The sequence below is a fragment of the Lathamus discolor genome, chromosome 5 (assembly GCF_037157495.1).
Source record: "Lathamus discolor isolate bLatDis1 chromosome 5, bLatDis1.hap1, whole genome shotgun sequence".
In the NCBI taxonomy this organism is placed as follows: domain Eukaryota; kingdom Metazoa; phylum Chordata; class Aves; order Psittaciformes; family Psittacidae; genus Lathamus; species Lathamus discolor.
In genome coordinates this window covers 87,351,000-87,375,503 of record NC_088888.1, presented here as the reverse complement: position 1 = coordinate 87,375,503, position 24,504 = coordinate 87,351,000, and the positions used below count along the sequence as shown (strand labels likewise).

General features: G+C 41.0%; 1 protein-coding gene across 3 annotated transcripts; it reads right to left on the bottom strand.

Moving 5' to 3' along the window:
- Positions 1–1,534: 1,534 nt before the first annotated feature.
- CILK1 (ciliogenesis associated kinase 1) lies at positions 1,535–24,504 on the bottom strand. Of its 3 annotated transcripts, none has more exons than XM_065681501.1 (14): positions 24,288–24,504; positions 20,819–21,077; positions 19,282–19,336; positions 17,627–17,748; positions 14,840–14,919; positions 12,894–13,026; positions 12,268–12,439; positions 11,552–11,719; positions 10,307–10,603; positions 9,041–9,231; positions 8,222–8,373; positions 7,347–7,475; positions 5,526–5,627; positions 1,535–4,946 (listed from the first exon to the last, which is right to left on the bottom strand). In XM_065681501.1, the coding sequence occupies exons 2-14, from the start codon at positions 20,917–20,919 to the stop codon at positions 4,789–4,791; spliced, it is 1,860 nt and encodes a 619-aa protein (XP_065537573.1). In that variant the 5' UTR covers positions 20,920–21,077; positions 24,288–24,504; the 3' UTR covers positions 1,535–4,788. The 3 variants fall into 3 exon arrangements, with proteins under 3 accessions (XP_065537573.1, XP_065537575.1, XP_065537574.1); XM_065681503.1 differs by having other exon boundaries at positions 20,819–20,998; XM_065681502.1 differs by lacking the exon at positions 24,288–24,504 and adding an exon at positions 24,219–24,236.

Below are 24,504 nucleotides of genomic sequence, written 5' to 3'. Positions count from 1 at the left end.
AACTGGACCCAGTTTATCTACTTGGCAGGACGTGCTGTGGTGTGGAACAGCCCTTTGGCTGGTTTGCATCAGGTGTCCTGTCTCTGCTTCCTCTTGGTTTCCTGTGACCCACCTCACCGGCAGAGCGTGAGACTAAAAAAGTCCTTCATCACAGGAAGCATTAGAATCATAGAATAGTTAGGGCTGGAAAGGATCTTAAGATCATCTAGTTCCAACCCCCCTGCCATGGGCAGGGACACCTCACACTAAACCATCCCACCCAAGGCTTTGTCCAACCTGGCCTTGAACAGCGCCAGGGATGGAGCACTCACAACCTCCCTGAGCAACCGATTCCAGTGCCTCGCCACCCTCACAGTGAAGAACTTCTCCCTTATAGCCAATGTAAACTTCCCCTGTTTTAAGTTTTAACCCGTTACCCCTTGTCCTATCACTACAGTCCCTAATGAAGAGTCCCTCCCCAGCATCCCTATAGGCCCCCTTCAGATACTGGAAGGCTGCTATGAGGTCTCCATGCAGCCTTCTCTTCTCCAGGCTGAACAGCCCCAACTTCCTCAGCCTGTCTTCATATGGGAGGTGCTCCAGCCCCTGATCATCCTCGTGGCCTCCTCTGGACTTGTTCCAGCAGTTCCATGTCCTTTTAATGCAGAGGACACCAGAACTGCACACAATACTCCAGGTGAGGTCTCACAAGAGCAGAGTAGAGGGGCAGGATCACCTCCTTGGACCTGCTGGTCACGCTGCTTTTGATGCAGCCCAGGATACGGTTGGCTTTCTGGGCTGCGAGCGCACACTGAAGCCGGCTCATGTTCATTTTCTCATCGACCAGCACCCCCAAGTCCTTCTCTGCAGGGCCGCTCTGAATCTCTTCTTTGCCCAGTCTGTAGCTGTGCCTGGGATTGCTCTGACCCAGGTGTAGGACCTTGCACTTGGCATGGTTGAACTTCATGTGGTTGGCATCAGCCCACCTCACAAGCGTGTCGAGGTCCCTCTGGATGGCATCCCTTCCCTCCAGCATACCAACCGGACCACACAGCTTGGTGTCATCAGCAAACTTGCTGAGGGCACACTCAATCCCACTGTCCATGTCACCGACAAAGATGTTGAACAAGACCGGTACCAACACCGATCCCTGAGGGACACCACTCGTTACTGGTCTGCAGCTTAGCAACAACTGAAAACATTGGTGTCCTATCAGCGCTGTTCTCAGACTAAAGCCAAAACACAGCACTGCAGCAGCTACTGGGAAGAAAAGCAACTTTCCCAGCTGAAACCAGGACAGCAACTTGTCAACTGTCTTCAGCTTCTTACCACCTTGAGAGCAGGGGGCGAAGGCTGAGGTGACAAACCTTTTATCGCAGTTAGTTGCAGAGAAGCTGACATCCAAGGACTTCACATGAAGCTCACAGCATGCTGCAGAAGTTACATGCTTAGACTCAAAATGTGGCAAAAGAACATGCAGGAGGAGCACAGGTGCCAGCAGGCTCCAAACCTCAGGCATACTTACGAAAAGAAATCAAACACACAACTCAGCAAACAAAAGCCAAACAGTGTTTTTATTAAAAACCGAGGAAAGATCAAGACCCTTGTCAGTCAGTCGATATTTCTTCAACAGTAACTTGATTCCGTGCAGGACACTTGACACAGAAGGAATGAAACAAATGTGGAACATTTTGAACAAAACCACAGAATGAACAAGAACTGTTATTTCTTTATCTCTGTGACAATTCCATCCTCTCCTTCCACGTAAGTTCAAACGTTCTTTTTCAGCTGGTATCTTCTCCTCACATTACAGAGCATCCTACTCATACCAACAGCCTTATTACACACAGAGATACCGCGGAAGTGGGTTTTCCAGCTTAGTTTCTTTCTTTCTTTTTTTGCTAACATCGTGGCACTGACACAATACTTTTAGGAACAAAATCTGGATTACAGAGGTGAATGAGCCCACTTGCCAGGTTCCTTTACTTCCAGCGGTCATTATTACATGTTACGCAGAAGCCTGACAAAATGTAAACAGCAGAATTCTAAAAATATTTGATATAAATATGCTGCTAAATATGAAAGCACAAAGTAGTAGGTTACGTGTGATAAACCCTCAGATATGCTGCTGCTCCAGACTGCAGTATAATGAAGCCCTACATCTTTTCCATACGTGCACTGCACGCTGAGACAGCACAGTAAAACACTCCCCATACCCCGCTCAGACTTGACGCAAACACTTTCCAGCTTCAGCTGGAATTCACTGGAGTAAAGGCTACCAGTGCTGCCATTATACTCAGCTCGTTTTCTGTCCCACTAAGCTAAGACTAGCAGAAGGGATTCTGAATATCAAGATTATTAGGTTTGGTTGGGTTTTTTTCCTAAATACAGGCTTTAATTTGGGAAAGGAGATATGCAATAAGGAGTACTACTGCTTCTCTACTTTTTTTGGTCTTTTCACTTGACTGACCAAAACCTGAATGCTATAGTCAAGGAAAATCACCAAATCACCACAGGGCTGATACAGGCTCAGACATCACAAGGCATGTTCAGATTCATCCTGTGCTGCTTTCAGCAGGTGGAGTAGCCTCCCTCCTCAATGGGGAGACCCAGGTGTCTCCAGAGGGCAGCTAAGTTCTTAAGTGAGCCAAATTTCTCTTAACATGATTCTCACTCACCATTAGTTTAGAGTCAGCTCACAGTAAAGGAGCTTGTGTTCAGGCAGCATGAATCCAAGCCCGAGCATTCTCGCGACTTTTTCATCTCCCACTTCCTGTAGTAGGAATTAAGTGTATGGAACAGACTAGTTACATTGGCTAAATGGGTCTAGGGATACTTAGGATAGTGTTTTCTTTTGAGAGAGTGATAAAATAAATTAAATGATATCTAGATATAAATAGAGATACTTATTTCTGCCAAGAAAAGCAACTCTTTCCAGTTCTACCACAAATATACATATTTCCCTTTCCACTTACCAAAAAACACTATCAGTGTGTGCTTCAGAAATTGAAGGGCTGCTCTGTTTCACTGCTATGCATTGGCACCACTGCTTTGGAAGCAGCTAGTTATGGCCTAGAGTTAGCACTTGCATGAACAAATAATGAAGTAGCTGGACACTCAGCTCCTTCAGAATGGCTGGATGCTGAGAACCATACCTGCTCTGACCCCTTCAGACTGGATTTAAGTCTCGCAAATATACCATTTGCCTGATCTGTTCATAAGATGAGCTCAGAAAGGTGAGCATTCCTGTATACTGCTGCAGGAAGATTCATTTTTAGAGCCCATGTCAGCTTTGGTGCTGCTGTTCCAAAACTCAGCTATGGAAGATGTTCTTCCACAGCACTGTACTGCTTTATCTTCCTTGTGTGGAAGGAAGTGCTGGAACTGCCAAATGCTGACTGTGATCTAAATGAATCTTTTGCTCATGGCTGGACTCTGGCACTCCTTCCCATTACAGAATTAAAACTAGACTATGGGGCTATTCTCTTTTCTGTATAACCTGATAACTTATTTGTTCTAACAAACTAAGTTAAACTGCTCTTCAAAGGGCTGTATCAGTTTCTGTGAAATCAACCACAAATCTAGAACGGTAGAACACAATTAGAATTTAGAACACAAATTTAGAATTTAGAACAGAAATTTAGTAGGACCAGGTAAGGTCCCATTTTTTTCAGTACAGCCTTGGGCCTGACTTATGGAAGCTCACATATTCTTGACATTGCAAGTGAAGATGCATTGAAGAGAGGAAGAACTGAAGTAAGCTTAAACTGACTCATTTCCTTGGGATTATTTTACCCAAAAGTGGTTTAGAATGGTTGTGAACGTTAAGTCAGCTGCACAGATACTGTTTGCTTAAACTCTGCTACTGGTGTATCACTAATACTGCATTACTCGGAAACCAGCATTATAGTTGTCAATACCATCCTAAATAGGTCTTCCAATCTTATATTAACAACAACAGAAAAATAGAATCTGATTTTTCTGCTTAGAAATCATTAGAACATTTAAATGAATTTAACAGAGGTAGGTCCACCTTCTACTCCCCGGTGAACAATGCCAAGAAGCAACTCTGAAAGCAAGACAAAAGCGTGCTGTGTCAGAAAACAGGTCTACAGAAGGGTGTTCACCCTTCACCAAACAAGATTCCTCAAATTTGGTAAAAGCAAAAGAATGAAGCTGGACAGCAGTCCAACAGAACCTTTCAAAGGCAAAAATATATTAAACAAGAAGCCTTCCACTGACTTTTGGCAGTCTCTCAGTGACTGCAAAGGAGTTTAGACTGTTACTCGTTCCTCTGACGTCAGCACAAACCAAATGAGGACAACAAGATGTGGCATCAGTGACATTATACAGCCTCATTTAGCACATAAACTTCAGGAAATGTCTAATTAATGCCCCTTCCTCAGTACTTCTCTTCCACTGCAATATTGCACCACTTTGCTTTTTTTAATCCACTTTCATAAAAAAGTTGAATCTAATAAAGGAAAAGTGAAATTTTAAAAAAAGTTTTTTATAAAAATTTATCGTATAAAAATGCCAAAACCCCTAAGCCATATATACAAAATGTATCAGATCTATGAAAATAACTGGACCCAATTATATAACAAAACAATTTTATACAAAAAGTTACAAGTTTGCATTCAAGTGAATACAAATAAAAGTAAAAAAAAAACCCAAAACCTTCAAAATGTCTTGTTCATAGAGGATCTGTTTCTTTTAGATTTAGAGGTACATAAAACAGTATCAAATTGTCGCATGATAGCCACCATTTCATGGGAAATGCACTGGTTTAGACAGTATTTCCATGCGTCACCGGTGAGCACCATACTTTGCAGACCAGTCAATGCGCCCGTGGATCGGCTGAGCTGGTGGTGGTGGGAAAGGCATTAACCTTGGTGTGCTTTTAGTAGGTGAATTGAACGATGGCTGTCCAAGATGGGGTCTTACTGACTTCGCGGAAGTGTAATCTAAGAGAGAAGAGAAAATCCCATGAGATAAAGGTTCAGTTAGTAGCTGTCCACATTGAATAGCAACTGGATGCAGGTCCAGGTCCTTATTTCAGGTTGGACGGAGCCTTGGGCGACATGGTCTAGTGTGAGGTACCCCTGACCACAGCAGGGAGGTTGGAACTAGAAGATCGTAAGGTCCTTTCCAACCCCAACCACTCTATGATTCTATGACTCTATGAAAGAAGCCTCCTTTTAAAATACAGTTTGCTGATGTGAAACAGTAGTAGATCCAATCCTTAAAGTCTCATCAAACAAGGAGCATTTACTGATTTCAAAAGTGAATTCTGTACCAGCCCTCACACCAACCTCTAGGTTCCACTATATGCTGTGGATAAAACCACGTACTTCACAAAGTAAATACAAACCAAATCCTTCTCCATATGAAATTCTGCAAAGTTACAAACTGTAGTTCCACTCAATCAAATATTTACAAATGCAGTAAAGCAAAGATATGTAGTTCAGCACTACACGCATACATCATACAGCATTACCAGAGTAATGAGCAAGAGACCGAGACAACCTTGGTACTATACTTACTAGAAGGTGATACCACAGATGGTGCTAACTGAACCCCCTGCCCAGCAGAGCCTATTTCCTTCTTCAGAAATGCAGGGATATAACCACTTGATCCTATGGACTCTGAAAGAAATGACAAGGAACACTTGAGCCCTACACAATGGATCTCCCAGACTATCAACAGATGACAAAGGTGTGCACTGATCACGGACTGGTGAAAACAAGAACTTCCTTGAAGACACTAGGAGTCCACAGAACCTATATATTCAGGAGCCTGTCAGCATCAGACTGCATTGAAGATGAATGGAAAATGGGCACAAATTGTACTCATACAAAGGCAATTTCTGCTTCTCCCTGACAACTCAGCTTTCTTCAAGGTTTCTTATAGCTGTCAAAACTTAGCATTTCAGTTGGAATTATTTTGTTTAATTTTCAGCAACTGGGTCCTATGAGTATACTCACTCTTGATTTTTATACAGTTATTTTGGGGCTGTGGTGCTACACAAGGCTTCAGTAAGAGCGCAACTTAATAAACTGGGTCATATTTGTGCTCCAGATTTGTAAAGCCAGCTATAAAACTTGTCCCTAAGATGAGCATGAACAGATCTGACTGACCTGTAGATAAGCCATAGAAAATGGGACAAAAATAGTTACAAACAAAGCAGCCCAGAGACATGACAAAGATGGACATTAAACAAAGTTAGCATGTACAGAACAGATCCATCGCACATATGCCTATAATATACTAGAGCAGCAGAGCAGTGGCAAAGCATGTTGTGCGAAATGATGGTGTTAGGTAAAAAAGAGGAAAATCTAATGATATCCTATGCATCTACCAAAGAAGCAAAAACTTATAGAAGAGCCAGGAAGGAGACATGTGCTACGTATATAAAGGTTCTCATATAGTTTAGCCATTTACAACATCCTCCCATCTTGAATCTTTAATGAACAATTTTCTGATTAAATTACATCCAAAATGTAAAGGTTTTTATTTTTTAAGTCAGAGTTTCTGAAGGCCCAAAATGTTTCTTTGGACCAAGACTCAACACAAATTTTCTCTATCAAACGTTTTCATAACAACATATGCAAAACAAGTGCTATACTGCAGAACTGTAACATCACATGAAAACCTGAAGCCAAGAAAGATTTAGAGAGGAAATACACAGATACAATCTAGGAACATCAACATGTTTAAATATATCTGGCAAAATCTACAAATTAATGACTTCAAATCAAACAATACGGATGAAAAAACCTGAAATACCAAATGCCCCAAAAACCTGAAGAAGACAAATCAGAGAGCTTCGCTTTTTGTCTGAATTTTTTTAAAGCTACAGTTATTTCACTATTTAAAACAGCATTGATTAAAAGACATGATGATAGATTTTGCTTTATCCATATAGCAAGAGTGGTGTGTACGGTTAGTTCAGTTTAGATCAGCTTCATCCTCTATGGCAGTCATTTAAGCACCAGATGGGCTAAAATAATTTGGAAACCTGAAAAATATGACTTACAAAACCTGTCAATAGAAACTGAAGGCAAGATGAAGTATTTCAGATTGAACAGACCTAAGTTGTCCAACCTTCTATGCATGTGGTACTTCAAACCAGACTTTTGACGATTCATTAGAAAAAATAATCATGTTTCAGTTTAAGGTAGTCTCCAAGTCCAGTGGAGAACAGTAGTCATAACTGGTTTTGACAGGAAAACAGACACAGTAGGAAATATCATTGGAGCTGACAATGCGTAAGGAATGGGGGACCCCAAAATGCAGCTGTCTGGAATTGCAGAGATGTCACCTATCATCTTCTCTCAGAGTGTTAATTAAGCACAGCTTCTTACCTGAATTCATCCTGTTAATACTTCCTCCCAGACCAGAAGCTTTCCCAGGCAAACTAGAACTGGGCCAGGGATTAGGTGGAACAGACTCTTTGTTTGAGGCGGAGACTATGCTATTCCTTGTGCTTATTCCTATTGCAAAAACACAACAAATTACCAAGCTGAAATCTCTGTTGTTACACAGGCTCACATTCATTCCATCTGATGCACAATCTTACAGCATTGGTCCAGTTCAGTGAACTTAGCCAAAATGTTTTTACTCTTAACATGCCTTTGGGTTACCTCCCATCCCCTCATTTGGGAATGCTATGACCAGCCATGGCCTGCGAAGATAACAGTTAAGTCGTTCCACTAGCATCAGTGGCTGGTTTATGTCAAGGGACAGGATCCTTACATCAAGGCCACAAATATTTTCAAGTCACATAAGGCAAATTTTGCTACATGAATGAAGTCTATGCTTCACATCAAACATAACATTTTAGAGCGCTTAGCCTAACAGTGACAAGATAACCTGAGTGCAAATAATGGTAGGCTGCATTTCTCATAGTATTGTACCCCTGCAGTGTATCTACTGAAACCAAAGATTGAGCAAACAGTTTGCAGTAGAGTTCATATGTCACATACTATTTGTATTTACTATACACCCCATACTTAAGCAGGATACCTAACATGCAAGGATGTGCTCATAATTTACGGTAAATCAAAACCAGGCTTGTAGTTTGTGTCATGGCCACATACATTAGCAAAGGTCCTGCTCTCATGTTTTTTAAGCAGTAGCCCACCTCCACATATCAAAAGATAAAGCCTGATGTGCCAATGACTACTTCATATTGCCGTTGGAATTAGAGGAAGAAAAGGAAATAGTGTCTTTTACTAACCAGGTAGATACCTAGAATGTCTCAGGTAGTGTTGCTTTGCTGCAGAAACTCGCAACGTGGGAGTGTCCTGCCGTGAAAAGGTCACGTGGGAAGGTGCACTGCTGCCAGAGCCTATAGCATCTGAAGGCTTTAAGTCCAAAATGCTTTCAAATCTATAAACCAAAATTTGTTACACTTAGTCCAGTCCTTACAGCTTATGTTCATCCACGGAAGGCCATATGTTGGCCTTCTCATCTGCATCCCATCTCCATTAATCACTTGCATACTGTGCTTGCTACAGCATAAACATGCAGACAACAGGGAATATTTTCAGCCTGAAGCCATAGACGTGCCCCTGAAAACCTTATTTGTGCTTCTAGTTCTCTTATATATTGCTTTTAAAGTTTTCATAAATTATTCAGTAAGTTTCTCTCTATTGTGTATGATCCATGCAAACTGCAGCTTAGAGTCACCCAAGTTTACATGCATGGACTATGTCAGAATGGTTCACATGTGAAATAGAAAGCATACATTCAGAGAGTAACTTGGGAAGATTTAAGCTAAGCATCATTTTCAGTGGGGAAAAATGAACAAGGAATTGTACAGAAGAGTGCACTGTCCATAAAAAATGTGCTGCAATTCAAAGGTCAGTATCCAACAAGTAGCCAAGGCAAACCAGGAGAGACAGAAGCTGCATGTCTTCTACCTGCTTGGATATGTTTCTGGATCCACAGAAAGCAACATTATGAAAAAAGTAAAAATTATGAAAAATTATGAAAAGAGGTAAAGCCTAAAAAAGTAAGACCAAACAGCACACAGACATAAAAGAATTCGACTTGCCTACAAAGAATATCATCATTCTGCCTCTTCTTGTTTTTCATGTCGATTCTTGTGATAGAAGAACTGAAATCAAGGTCTTCCAAGTCATCGAAGTCTTCAGAATTCTTCACTGTTGTGGCAAGATGTCCCCATCGCCGCCTAGGTTTTGGTTTAAGTTCACCATTTATATTCTCAGTTCCAGCACATGTTTTCTGTTATACAGATTGAAAAGAAACAAATCTGCACGCTTACAGCATAAACCACGTGACAGGAACAAAGAATATTTGTCTGTCTCAAAGAGTAACAGTGGCAGTAGAGCTGTAACAACAGAATCCCAGAATTTAATTAAACATGCAAAGAAAACAACCTGTAGCCTGTAGACATTATTACGTATCTCCTGCATTTCATTCTCTAATAAAGTATTTTGCACTGACAGAAGGATAAATTTCTTAGGTCTTATTTCCAATTCTACTTATATTTCACTATACACCCCCCAAACAATTAGCTCACACTCAGTTTCTATTTTCTGACTCATCTTGGGAGCACTAAACTGCATGCACATTCATGTTTCCACAAGCCTGTTCCTAGGCATTTATAAGATGTCTTTCTTGCAGGACAGCATAGGTACAAATTTGTGTGTCTTCAGCCATTTAAGCTCATCAGTACACTTCAACCTTGTGCAACTCTGTACATGGTCAGTACAGACCTTAGCTAATACTGATCTCTTAGCAGCAGCATTTGCATTGTCTGCTCTTCTCATCTATCTTATGAATCCAGTCTCCTTGCATAATCAACATAAATGGTAGTGTCTTATGCTGGAAGAACAATCTGTTGTTTTCCTTGGCAAGTATAGAAGCCCAAAGGCATTATTATTCCCAGTGACACAAATTAGATGTCTTAATGGATAAAGGCAGTAATCTCACTCATTTCAATACATTTTATTTAGCTTACTATGTTTCTCTGTGGCATCAATCCCATTAATATTCTAGCCACTGTACGTTCTTTTTACTCTTATGAAATCGCAGTGTCATCCTTTAAACAGTGCTTTTACAACAAAGGGAAGCATAAAATGGCTTTGAAATGAGAAATTTGCTTGTTTTATAGGAACTAGATTTAGATTGCAACATAGCAACTTTTAGTTTCTAGCAGAAAGTTATAACTCTTCCTTATTCCCATTTCCTGTCCTTTTAGTAAAGTATTAACAACCCTGAAAGAGAACAAGAAACACAATTAAGGAAAAATCAGCAGTATATCAGGAAGAGTATCTTACGCTAGAGAGACCTTTACCTGCTGAGGCACCTTATTGTGAATGGCTGGCAGAAGAACCTGGTTAGATTTGTCCTCCTTTAAGTAGTTACTGTGCTCAGCCCCAGTGTTGTCTTTCTTATGTGGATACACCAAGTGCTGGGAAGACTGGTTTTGTTGAAAAGGCCTTGATGAAATGCGGGCATGAGGTTTTGGAGGGGGTTGTGCTGGAGGGACAGGCTTAATATGCAGAGACGATTTATTATGCAGTTCCTTTTGTTTCCCCAGTGCCTGAATGCCCAGGGCATGCCCAACCTGGAAGTATGGATATCGAAGTGCCTAAAACATAACGAACATGTTAGGATGCAACTTAGGAAACCAAAATTTTTAATTTATCCTAGCTCTATGTGATGGTACAAATGTAATTTGTTTTTTTCTAGGGTAGGAAACAGCAGAAGACTCATCAATCAACACTAGATTCTAGTAAGCACAATCCACTTCAGAATAATGCTGTAATAGTAGAAAAGTTTCAACAGGTAACAAGTTATCTTGTTATTATCAGATAACAAGTGATCTTCCATGGACTTGCACAAAAGGAAGAGGTTCTGCAGATGTATAACACTTAACCAGGTATACAGCATCTAGAGGCATGCTTCATTATGTGCTCTCTTGCTTGCCTGCGTGCATGTGCATGTGGAAACACGTGCACCTGTCATCCCAGATTCAGCCATCAAGACCTGAATAACTCCAGGGACATCCCATCTCTTCTATTCTCTAGTTCCAAGACTGAATCAAATGAAAGAAATACAACACAGGAAGTGCCCTATGAAAGGAAAAACTTTTTCACTGTGAGGGTGACTGAGCACTGGTGCATGTTGCCTAGGGCAGGGGTGTTGGACCAAACTCCAGAGGCACCTTCCAACCTCAACCATTCAGTGAGTCTATGGCCCACATCACTAGCAATGAAAGACATACTTCTGCCATACATCCCACCTTTACTCTGCTGCTACTCACAGTGACTAGATTATACTTAATTCAGGGGTACTTATACACACTGCAGTAACACATCTGACCATTGAGCGCACACCCCAGGCAGTTTATGTTGCATGCAAAAGACTGATTACTCTCCTTTAATTACTCCCCTTTGTCCTGCAAATTGTTTTTGGCTTCTGCTCTTCTCTCTTCTAAGAACCCCTGAGCAACTGTTAAATGAAGGCCTATAAAAGGTGCCTTGAGGTGAAAAGAAGCATCATATGCAGACGTGAGAAAAAGAAACCAAAACCAAACCTGACTAGCTGTTGGCCGCTTCTTGGGGTCCCACTGCAGCATGTCTCTCATGAGCTGCACTGCTTCACTGCTAGCATTAGGTATGAGGGTTTTCAGGTTGTTAGGTACACACTGAGGCCAGTGAAAATTCATGGAAGCTGAGAGTTGGTAGCCTTCAAGCCAGTCGTTCTGGAAGAATGAGATTTCCAATCACAAAGAAAGTTCCACTGTAAAATACCATAGTGCTAAGTACACTAGCATATATTCTCTTATCAGTAACAGATTGTGTCAAGCTTGTTCTAAACTGTATTGAAGATTTCACTAGAAATTTTCACCTCAAACCTCTGGTGAGAAGTCAGCCTTGTTTCACATCTGACAAAGTCAAAGGCACAAATGGAATCAGGAGACAGGAGTCTTGCCATGATTCCAGTATCTAGCATCTTAAACCACAGGTTTATATGCAACAGTCTGCAAGAAAAAAATAAATTTCCACCTAATGAAAACACAGGCTAAGGACTCTGTTCGCTGTTCAGGGGTCTACTTCTCCAAATTTCAGGTTTTATAGCACACTTGCGTAATTCTTACTTCACAGAAAGTAAGCTTGAATTTAGTTTACTATGTCTGAGATCAATACCATACAGTGGCAGTAAGAGAGAAAATAGCTTACTGCTATTATGCCATTCTATACTGCAGAACACCTCTACTACTATTGCAATGTGGACTGTCACTTTAGTTACCTTCTTTGGCGTTCCCAACACTTGACAAATTTTGAATATAGTATCAATTTCACTGGCACCTGGGAAGAGAGGCCTCAGTGTGTAAACTTCTGCCATTATACAACCAACAGCCCAAATGTCTATTGGAGAGCTGTAGCTGGTGGATCTGAGAAGGACTTCAGGAGCTCTGTACCTGTAAGAGAAGAAAAACAAATCTGAACAATCAACACAATTCAGATACACGATACGTGAAACCATTCAGCTCTTCATTCTTCACTGTTAAGAGCAAACATCCCTTAAAATGTTTCTATCCTCTCCTATCCCATACCTAAGACTTCATTTTTTCCCTTAGAATGAAGAATTAAAACCTACACAGGATCTTGTAGGCTCTCTCATGCCTTCCTGACATGCAGCAATACCAGCATGCCCCACCTGCTTATCAGGCTCTCCTCTTCGTTTTTCTGCTGCTCCCATCTGTAAACTATCTTCTGCTAACTGCAGCATTTTAAGTAATGCCAAGATTAAATAAAAGTTTCATAAAGAGGAGGCATCAAAAGTGGTGTTATATCCAGTAGAAACTTCATACTTTACTTCTTTAAAGGCTTGACTATAAGTTTCATACTATGCAGGCAAATACTAGCACTTACCATCTTGTCGATACATAATCGGTGTAAGGAGGCCTGGATCGGATTTCTCGGGCTAAGCCAAAATCTGCTATTTTCACAAGTTCTGGTCCCATGCAAAGGAGGTTTTCAGGCTTCAAGTCTCTGTGAAAGAACCCTGAAATTCAAATGAAATATTGATGTCCACAGCAATGCCACCATAGCTGTATACGACCCCCTTTTCAGAGACCTTCCAACGTGTAGTACATGCCAAGTTTTTTTGACAGCCTTGAATATGCTCCCACACAGAAGAGAATAAACCTTCGCATAGGATGTATTCACATTTTCCAGTATAACTGTATTAACTTTTGTTCGCTAGATTAATGCATGACAGCATTGAAGACACAGTGCCAAACAACCAGCAGATTGCATCCTTCCTAGGGATATTCGGTACATACTCTGGTGCCTGCTTGAGCTGCTGCCTCTATGGAAAGTATCAGACAGAACAGTCAAGGTTATTTTTAGCATTTAGTACAGTCACTTCAGTATTTTTCTGTGCAGACATGAAATGCACTTGCAGAATGCTTCTGAGGCAATCTATTTCATGGCAAACTTGCAAAAAGAGCAATCAATTGTGCATTCAAATATGAAAAGATGTTTGAAGTTTGTTAGTCTGGACGGATAAAGAACATAAAAAGTTTACTTGACAAACACTTTCATGCCATACAGGAGCAGAATAGGGAAATGGGAGAGAGGGGAAAAAAGTTCACATGATTTTTCCAGAACTGTTGCAGAGAGAATCTTGGGACACTCAGTCTTACACTGTGAGAAACAAGACCACCAAGACCATCCTGTCAGGCTTGCCATGAGTTTCCAGATCCTTGTAACTACAGATGCACAATATATTTGCAGAAATGACAGTCTACTGTGTAGAAGATCAGCGAACAAGACTGTTTTGACACAAAGCTGTTCATTCTTTAAATCTGTATGAAGCCAAATGGCAGTAAAAGGTATTCTAAAAGACTGTGATCCATTTGAAAATTTATTAGAAAATGTGACTTAGATTTTTACAAATAAATTGTGTGACTTCTCTGTCTTAAAATATTTTGCATCTCCCTGGAACAGACTGGAACTTCTAGTTGGGTTTCAGAAAAATCCCCAGTCCAAGCCCCATTAGAACAGAGAATAAAACCATTAGCTTGAAAATGTTTTCCAAAGCACAGTTAAGTATCTTCCTCAAGTGAACTGAAATGCTGGTCCTACAAGCCTTTGACTTCCAGGCCTTTGACCACTGATTTTAGCTGTCTTCTAATAACTCCATGAGCTGACGAGCAGTGTACACTATATGTAGCAGGCAGAACTGCAGAGGGCAGGAAAACATGATGAGGCAGTTATCATTAAAATCAGTATTTTTTTTTATTAGTTAAGTGGGTCTTGTTACTACTGGCTGGTATATAGCAGCTTCAGCTTTCGGGATTATTGTACAAATGAGCTGGAAGGCCATGCAACGAAAGCTCTTTGTCACTCAGACTTTATTACTTTGAGTGTACCTTATGGAGAATGTGCGTTTTATTCAGGTATCTCTGTATCTTGAGAAAAGAGTAATATTTAGTTTGTACTCAACCTCAGGGGACCTCTAACTCTTTCAGGAAATGTGCCCATTAACATCAGAGTTTTAGAAAATGTAGAGTTGCCAGTTTGAGAAAGTAGAAATGTACAGAAAAGGAACTGAGCAAAACCCCTAACTAAAATATAAGGCAACTATAAAATATGGATATTGTCAGTAATCTGAATCTGTCATACAGTATCATTCATCTGATCACTCCCTTCATAGAATCATAGAATACTTAGGGTTGGAAAGGACCTTATGATCATCTAGTTCCAACCCCCTGCCATGGTTAGTAATATAATTGTTAACGTACACATTAAAAAACTCACACAGACATTATCTTGCTCTAATTCAGAATTTTTACAGCTAAAATGTAACCTACCATGCTTATGGATAAATGCAAGTCCTTGCAGGATCTGATACATAATATTCCTAACTGTAGACTCAGGAAACAGTTTGTTTCTGTAGAATAAGAGAAAATAAAAAGATATTAATTATTATTATTGAGCTCATGCTATCTAATGAACTAAAGATAAAACGGAACAATTAGAGTAAAACTGATAAATATATTTTAAGCACTCTGCCTTCGTTTTACACAGTATTTGCTGAACTACCATATTACATTATATCAAAACTATGCGACATCATGTGAAGTCTATGCAGTCAATTAAAAAAGGGGGGAAAATGAAAAAAGAAAAAAGGAAAATTGGCCAAACTGAACAAACCTTAACACAGAATCATAGAAAGAGATGGTTTGGGTTGTAAGGGGTCTTAAAGATCATCTAGTTCCAAACCCCCTGCCATGGGCAGGAACACCTTCTACTACACCAGGTTGCTCAAAGCTCCATCCAGCCTGGCCTTGAACACTGCCAGGGATGGAGCAGCCACAACATCTCTGGGCAACCTGTTCCAGTGCCTCACCACACTCACAGTAAAGGAATTTCTTCTTCATATCTAACCTAAATCTCTCCTCTGTCAGTTTAAAGCCATTCCCCCTTGTCCTGTCTCTACACGTCCTTGTAAAAAGTCCCTCTCCTGATTTCTTGTGGGCTCCCTTTAGGTACTTGAAGGCTGCTATACGGTATCCACTGAACCTTTTCTTCTCCAGACTGAACAAGCGCACCTCAGCCTGTCTCCACAGCTGAAGTGATCCAGCCTTCTGAGCATCTTGTGGCTTCCTCTGGACTCACTCCAACAGGTCCATGCACTTCTCATGTTGGGGGCCCCAGAGCTGAACTCAGTACTCCAAGTGGGGTCTCACAAGAGTGGAGTAGAGGGGTAGAATCACCTCACTCAACCTGCTGGTCATGCTCCTTTTGATGCAACCCAGCATATGGTTGGCTTTCTGGGCTTTAAGCGCACATTGCTCGCTTGTGTTGAGCTTCTTGTCAACCAATACCCTCAAATCTTTTTACTCAGGGCTGCTCTCAATCCATTCTCCACAAAGCCTGTATCGGTGCTTGTATTTTGCTTCATGACAAGTACAGGTCATGAGGTATGCTCCTCCAGACAGCAAGTGTTCATGCTAATTTAGTCCCTTCCATACAGTTTCTTCTAGCCTCTCTTCTGGAGCATATACAAGCCATACTTTTGACTTTCCCTTGTTATTATCTAACAGCTGATGCGCTACTTCTTTATCTTCTGTTATCTGAAAAAGAGTCTTGTCTGCTACCACTGAAAACAGGAGGCTCTTCTCACAATATTCAGGTGAGATCAGCCATGGCATGCAGTTTAATGACAGCCACTCTTACCAAGAGAGGACTCTGATCAAACATCTCTACACCAGCTGTCTCTGCACAGGCCAAAACACAGTAGAGATGGCTTAGGGTGGAAACCAGTGCGAGTTTTATCCAGAAAGAGCCGGTGAGTGAGCCGGTGAGTGAATGAAGAAGATGACCTGAGCCTTATTCAATTTTCTGAGCTTGAGTCCTCTCAAAAAACTCTGACCATTACATATTTCAGAAGTGAGATCATATATCAGAGTCACCCTTTCATATTTGCTTGCTTATTTTCTTACTTAAAGCAGAAAGAGAGTCATATTTCCTTTAAAGTCCCTTCCAGCAAGACTGGCAATTTTAACAAAGACTTAAGCAAATAAATTACAGTCTTAAAGGTTTGAGTTACACACTGTTCAACCAGTCCAAGGCCTAGCTAAACCACAGAGAGCATGACGTGTAGCATGCTTGTACAGACATCTGCCCTTTTTGTTTTCATAAGGATGTAGGATATATTAAGCATTTCTAAGAAATTTAACAATTGGTTTGTATGTTATGCACTTGAACCATTTCATATAATTAAAACTCAACATACATATATGTGTGCCAAATTTAGTTATTCTATACCTGTGTATGCCTAGTAAATATTTTTATGCTTAGAAAGGTATTTTATGTAGCATTTACAGAGATATGTTTTAACAATAATTTTACTTTGTTAAATCAAGTAAAACTACTGCCATCTCCCATGCTTCTATGGTCCACAGAGAGAAAACTGCGTCTTCAAAGAACAATTCAAAGCATGGAGCTATTTTGTCCCTAAATATCCTCTGGAGGATGCTATCATGGCCCGAAGGCTAAAATTAAGACTTTATTAATACTCCAGCAAATATCAAAAGGATAGATTTTACTGACAGTGCTGACAAATAAAATAGGCAGTCTTTGGACATATAGATCCAACAGCAAGGAAAAAACTTCTGGATCCTAAAAGCAATCCAGAATTTGGTCGCTCATGACTGCTGTTTCAACCACTTTTTATTTATTCATCTATTCAAGGAAGCCATAATAGAAGAGATGGTAACATCATTATCTAATAGAAGAAGTATTGCTGGTTGGAGCACTTACCTATCAGAAGTTCTAGGTTCAATGCCTCTTCAGGAGGAGGGCTGTTAGAAGTCCACAGTTCAAACTCTCAAAAAAGCATCTACTCTAGACACTTTTGACACTACTTACCTGCCAGGCTAATCTGAGAAAAGACACTGGAAACTGTCACTGAACTGTCTGGGATACACCCAAATGTGACAGCCACAGCTCCTACTGCAGCATAAGGCTTTAAGCCATAGTGATCTAAGCCTAAACAAACGATCCAAAACCCTCTGAAAAGTAACAGAGGTATTAAAAGCACATATTCTGCAAATAACTCATTTTTATCAGGAATAGGTGATGATGTTACATACCTTTCTTTCATTAACTGATAAAGATTTTCCTTCATGTATTCAAACACAAAATACAGATGATCATTTTCCCTGATAACTTCTTTCAGCTTCACTACATTGGCATGGTTTAATTTCTTCAGAGACTAGAAAAAGAAAATATAAACAGCAATTTAGAAGGGTCTTACTCTAATGAAAAGGAAAAAAACATTTTTCACTGATGCAGAGAACTTGATGTCAAAAACTCTACAATATTGTAAATAACCAGACAGCTCTGAGAAGAAAGACCAACTCTCCAAGTATTAGTACATACATATAAAGTATATGTATCAATTTAACATGCTGGTCATTCAAAAAACAGCAATATGGCATCATAGTAGGCACCAACACAATTGTATTTTCTCTGTAAGTAGCTTCCTACTGGCAGAATTCACACTCTTCTTGTACTTGCACTGGCAACGGTCAGGTTACAGTCCAGACTAAACACAGCCCTGGAAATTCTTCCTTGGTATTGTGGATTAACCCTGGTGAGCAGCTGAGCTCACTCATCCCCTGCCATGGGATAGGAGAATCAGAAGGGCAGAAAGCGAGAAAATTAGTGGGTGGAGATGAACACGGTTTAACAGGTCAAGCAAAAGACCTGCCCACAAGCAAAGCAAAACAATGAATTCATTCACTGTTTCCCACCGGCAGGTAGGTGTTCAGTCATCTCCAGGAAAGCAGCGCTCCACCAGCCGTAACAGTTACTTGGGAAAACAAATGCCATTATTACAAAAGTTCCTCCCTTCTTCACCCTCTTCCCCAGCTTTTATTGCTGAGCATAACAGTGTATGGGATTTCCCTTTGGTCAGCTGGGGTCAGCCATCCTGGCTGTGTCCCCTTTCAGCTGCTTGCCCACCCCCAGCATGCTTGCTGGTGGGGATGCATGAAAAACAGAGGCAGCTTGACATTATTTGCTCAGCAATAACTAAAACATTCCTATGTTACCAACACTGTTTTGATCACAAATCCAAAACACAGACCCATACAAGCTGCTGTGAATAAAATTAACTCTATCCCAGGCAAAACCAGCACACCTGGGTCTGTCTTCCTTATCCCTACTGTTTAGATTTTCAGTGTATTCTACATTCGCTCTTGCTGTAGCAGCACAGTACCAATGTGTGGTACTGTAGGAAAAGAAAAGTCACCTATGTTTTCTGCATGTTTGCAACAGTGATAGCAAGGACTAGAAATTAAAGGAGGTCTTTAGAACAACCCTAAAGCTTTGCTGGTGTCAGAATTTCATGGTAAATGCCTTCCCCTGAACCAACTATCCAGAAACAACTGCATGTACAAAGGTTATTGCTGTGCAAAGGGCACGTGTTCTCAAGCTCTGAAAATCAAACACCGATTAACTCTAGGTTTTGTGACAGGAAAGCCTGCTCACTCACACACCACTCACTGTAAGGAGGAAGCAGCTCTCTACAACCAAATGATTTTTTGGTAAGAACTGTAATAAGAATTTTCGTAAAGCTACAGACACCCTGTTCAAATGAACAGGAAACAGAACTGTACTGCCATATGCCACAGCTCATCCTGGGGGAAGTTCTTGATAAAAGGAGTGGAAGGAATTCGATGTCACCCCAAAACATGACATCTAATAATCTAATTAAAAGTTAACCATTGAATGAAACAAGTACCTTAACCTCTCGAAGGTTCATGCATTCCTCCCAGGAATAAAACTTTCTCTTCATTCTACAACAGTAGAGTGAAAAAAAACACCACAATTAATACATGGTTAACATCATCTGGCCTTGGACCCATAAGTGTCGTTACTCTCTCCTTTGTCAAAAAAAAATTCACATTTCTGGATAACATACACTCTAACAGAATTCAAAAGCATTACTGTTATGCAGGATTGCCTTTTTTCATATATATATTTTGATACAAAAATTTCAGAGCCTTTAACAAGTCAAGGCATGCTATTTTTCTTTCCATCATACAGTGAGGTGGAGTAGATTCTAACTGTAAAGAGAACAAGAGTTATGGCAGTTATGACCAACTCAATCTGTTTTGAAACAAATCTAATGAAGGGCAAATTAAATAATTTCACTGGGTCTCTAATTCTTACACATTATTCTTGATTTTCTTCTCTTTATTTTGATTTCTTGGTAATTTCAATTCCTTGTTCCTGTTACGTGTTTTCTCCTAAGCCAGAATGTAACTCTGAACACAGTACCTGTGTGTAACACACAGCCCTTTTTGTTGATATGCATTTTGATTATGGCTCAGTGTTGTGGTTTAACCCCAGGCAGTAAAATCTGTGGGTTAAGAACAGTTTAATAATTGGAATAAACTAAAATATAATAACAATAAACAGTGTTTTGCAGTTACTGTCTTGTGCATTCAGCTACCACACCATTTCTGTTCCTAATGGATTGGCATTAATATGTATGCTAAGAAGGTACCATTTTCTGTTTTGTTCTGAAACATTTGAGTTTCTACCACGTTGCAAAACAAAAATCAAAGGTGCCTCTGGCAAGATTTGATATAGGAAAAATATCCTCAGCACAGAAGGTTTATAAAGTTGCTGACGCCAGCTATTGACTGTTCATACAAAACAGCATTGTCCTGAAAGCTCTTTCAATGAGCATGTCCCTGGGTCATGGTCGGTATTTCAGGAAGGTGCCTGCAATGTTTTACAGCTGCCTCTTACCACAACTACAACAAATAAGCCATTTACAAACTGAGGTCAATGCTGAAGCGGCACAGAAAATGAAGTGAACTTCTCAAGGAATTTTAAGAAAATCTTCAGCTGAAAAGACCAAAACATCTTGTTATGCATATACAGATACACACAATGGACAATGACATCCATTGTGTTAATTATCACTGCAGTATTAACACTACACTGGAAACTCGACCATGAAATGTATGTCCCATGTAAGCAGCAGGAAAGGGGCTCCAGATTCCAAAGCAGCACTGCAAACTACTAGTACATGTCTGACATAGTAGCAGAGGACTGTTACAATAAGCCTATATCTCACCCTCTCTATCTTCTGCTGGGACTTCGGCAGGACACAAGGAACTTGGGTATTGCACACTACCCAAATACAAGTCCAAAAACAAATGTTGCATGGAATATGAAGCGCTCAAACCAGCACAAGCAAGTGATGTGGACCATAGAATGGAAAAACCTGGATCATCCACTATTAAGTAACAAACAAAATTACTTACTTTTTAATAGCTATTAGCTCTCCAGATTCAATGCTTCTCCCTAGGAGAACAGAGCCGTAGGTCCCATCACCAAGCTGTCTGATAGTAGTGTACCTATTCATGATGAGGATACTTTAGCTGCAAGCACATTTCAGTCCTTAGTGTTTCTTGTATTTGTTCTTCGAGTGTAACCAGTTCTTTCTGTGGCAGCATAAATACAGAGCACTCAGGACAGTGTGAACAGTTGCAGGAATCATGTTTTCAAGACTTAGCCTTTGGTCTGAAAGCACAGAACATAATCCGTTTGATTTCTGCACCATTCTGAGATTGCTCATTTGCAGACTCCATTCCCCAAGAAATAATCCTTGTAAGCTAGACACAAGCACTTGGTCTCTCATCAGATAGGGCCAGCCGGTACCTGGCCGTAATTGGGTTATGTTCCGCAAATCCACTCTTACAGTACAGTTAGAGGTACTTTACAGCAAGCTTGCAGGCAGCCCTAATGAGAGAAACTATTACTAAAAACATAATTACTAAACTCTCAAAGCTTGGAGAAAATAGTTTGCTATCATAAAAATTAAGTATTACATAAGACAGGAAGGAACCTGTTCTAGCCAAATTATCAGACAGGTAAGTTAATATCTCACAAGTCTTACTGCTATCAGTTAAAACAATTTCCTGATTTTTCGTAAGGTCCTATGCTATAGATACAGCCATACGTATTCCCTTGAACAAAGTCTTCAGAGGAAGAATATTAATGTCAGATAAAACCACATGTGACTCACTACAGTAGCCCTAAGTGTGAATCAGTCTCTAGTAGTGGCTACATCACATTTTCAAGCCGACCTTCTGTCCTAACACTGTTTGAACAAGAGAATGCTAGATAATAAAGTAAAAAAGTTCTTATTCCCTCACTTAATCTACTTGCTAGTATTGCCTACATTTTAGTTTCAAACAAATGTGATCTATTCTATGTAAACTAACACAGTATTCCAAACTAAACATTATTAGTGTTCCAAACACGTTTAATATGCCAAACTAAACATTTGGAATAAAACAGAATTTCCCTGCAGTTTCTTTTCTCCAACTCTAAGAGGACAGCAATACTCATGGCTGGTGACTTCTGCCTACTGTAATCTACATTTAAACTACATTTCCACAATTTGTTTTTGCTTTGGTAGCAGCCTTAAATCTTTTCTCCATCACAAAGCCAATTTATGAGTTTCAAAGTAATGGGATTATGTTGCTTGAACTCTGAACTGACATCAGTGCAGAGCCACAGTCTGGTGGATGCAATACGCTGTGAAGATCCTTTGTTTTCAGTCTTCTAAGCCTATTAACCCCACTAATACTGATATAGAACAAACAAAAATTAGGAAATACATGTTAATGTATTTGACAATTTTACACAGTGTATGAAAAAGAAACAGCATGTCTCTAACACTACCTTAGACACCGAGCGGTGTCTCAGGCAGAAGGAATTGCCCTCCAGCAGTACCCATTTCTCTCCACACATGACTACAGAGAACTACAACCGAGAACCTTAAATTAGAGACCTAATCTCACATTTTGTGCTACCTGCTAAGGAACACCAAGCCTGACCATCAGAACAGCACTCTAGAGTACCGGTTTCTTTCTGGCTGGTTTTCAGGCCGTGCGCCTGCTTAGCATAAAGCTACACTTAGGCATGGTGCTGCCTCCAGGTTAAAAAGCTTTGGTTACTCCAGCTGGTCAACGACCTGATGGCAACTCAATGCCTTGGCTCCCAGGCCTTTATTCAGATCCCTGGTGAAAATTTCAGACAAAGTCTTACATGGTCTAGTCTGAAAATGAAGTATTTACCTGTAGCTAAACAAATGATTTTATACAGTGACTTCAGATCGAAACAGATGAAATTTGTGGATTATTCAGCACATACTCCCCTAATGACCGAGTTCTGAAATTGTAACCATAACCAATGCAATGGCTTACAATTCATGGACCATTAAGCTGCCCCTGGTTTACCATTAACATATCCCTTTCTAGGGGACTGTGAAGTGGATAAGCGTCTGTGCCTCATGTTTGATAACCACAGGAAACCCAAAGATGCATAACACTGCTAGCACATGACATCACTAGTAATAATCACCAATGGTTACCCTGGATAGACTGTCTGTCTGATGTGGCAATGAACTGGTGAACATAACTGCCTATTCCTTACTAGGGATACTAAATTAAGCCTCCCTCCTTTCTACACCCACCAATTTTCACAAAACTTGTAAAAAATGGTCTTTGTGATTCCAGCTCTGCTGTCAAACATGACCAAAGCAGACAAAATGAACTGAAATATTTTGGGGCATAAAGGGAAGCAAAGAACCTGGAGAGGAAACAACAGTCAGAAAATACAGATTTCAGCAAGGAATGCATGCTAAAAAACATCTGCATTCCAGAATGCACAGAAGTTAACATGGCTCCTATGGAAGCACAAATCCACTTGTATGAAAACCCACTGAGCAAAGCCTAAAGTCTTCTTTGGATAATTAAATCAGTGCTATTTCTTGTTGAGCTTTATAGTTAAGTTGTTTTAAAATATTTACTCTTTAAGATGTTCTGTCCTTATCACCTTCTGCTCTCACCTTCAACTATGGCAATAAACTAAACCTTAGCCCACAGACTGTTTCACCTAAGTAGAGTCCCACTAAAAAGAATTTATGAGTCTCTGGCGAGCAGTTTGCAGAGCTACAATGTAAATAATCTAGCCTAGGTTCTAGGCTGGAACTACAGTTTAGGCGAATTCCCATCATTAGAGGATGTAAACACAAACTGCAGGACCATCGTGGAGTAAAAGAGTATGTTGATACTTAATGGAAAAACTAAAAGCTTTATTTTCACCATATTCTAAACACCGTGTTCAGACTCCATCTCACCTATCAACATTCTGTTCCACATATTATCGACGAGCAAAGATACTCTAAAAGCACGCCTAATTTACCAAGCCTACTTCCTGACTCTAACTCAGATTATTTAGCTTATGTACGCTTTATTTGCTCCTGTTTGGGTGACTGCAGCGCTGAGAACTGAAAGCGAAACTGTCTCACTCTGCCAAAACTGAGGAAGGCAAACAGTAAACAATCAGCAAGTGCCTTTTAAAGCCTGTTCTGTGCTTTAGCAACAACCTGAAGGTGTTACTAGCATAGTGCACGGAGACAGGCGTGGTTTAACGCCCGGGTTCCAGCCGCTGCTGACGTCTGTTAGTGAAGGCTTTGGGGGTACCCCAGGACCTGAAATCCAAGCAGGACCCCAGCCATTTGCGAGATGGCGGGAGGTGAACCACGGGCCCCTACGCTTGCCCGACACAAGGCGACTCCGCCCCGGCCTCCGCGCTGAGGCGGGGATCAGCTCCAGCCTCGGCCCCGGTAACCCCGCTCCCTTACTAACACACCGCTTTCCCCTGTCCCGGGCGCGTCCCCAGCCGGGCGCGGGTCCCGCCGCCGCTCCCAGCGCTACTCACGGCGGCCTGGCCTTCTTTCCTTCCTGCCTGCCCTCGTCCGGCTAAGCCCCGGCCCGCGGAAGCCACGCGAGAGGCCCCTAATGGTGGTGCTGTGCCCGCCACAGCGGCCCTCCCGCGCAGCCCTCGCCCCCACGGCCCAGCTGCGGCCCAGGGCGGCCGCGGGCCTCGCTTAGGGCGCCTGCGGCCGCCGAGCCCATGGTGCGGCCGGCCGCGCCCC

Excerpts from the sequence above, each read along its gene's own strand:
- CILK1 (XM_065681501.1), bottom strand. The coding sequence starts at position 20,919 with ATGAATAGGTACACTACTATCAGACAGCTTGGTGATGGGACCTACGGC. Across the intron at positions 19,337-20,818 it reads GAGCTAATAGCTATTAAAAA|AATGAAGAGAAAGTTTTATT; the intron begins GTAAGTAATTTT and ends CTACTGTTGTAG. Across the intron at positions 13,027-14,839 it reads TGCATTTATCCATAAGCATG|GGTTCTTTCACAGAGACTTG; the intron begins GTAGGTTACATT and ends TTTGAATTTCAG.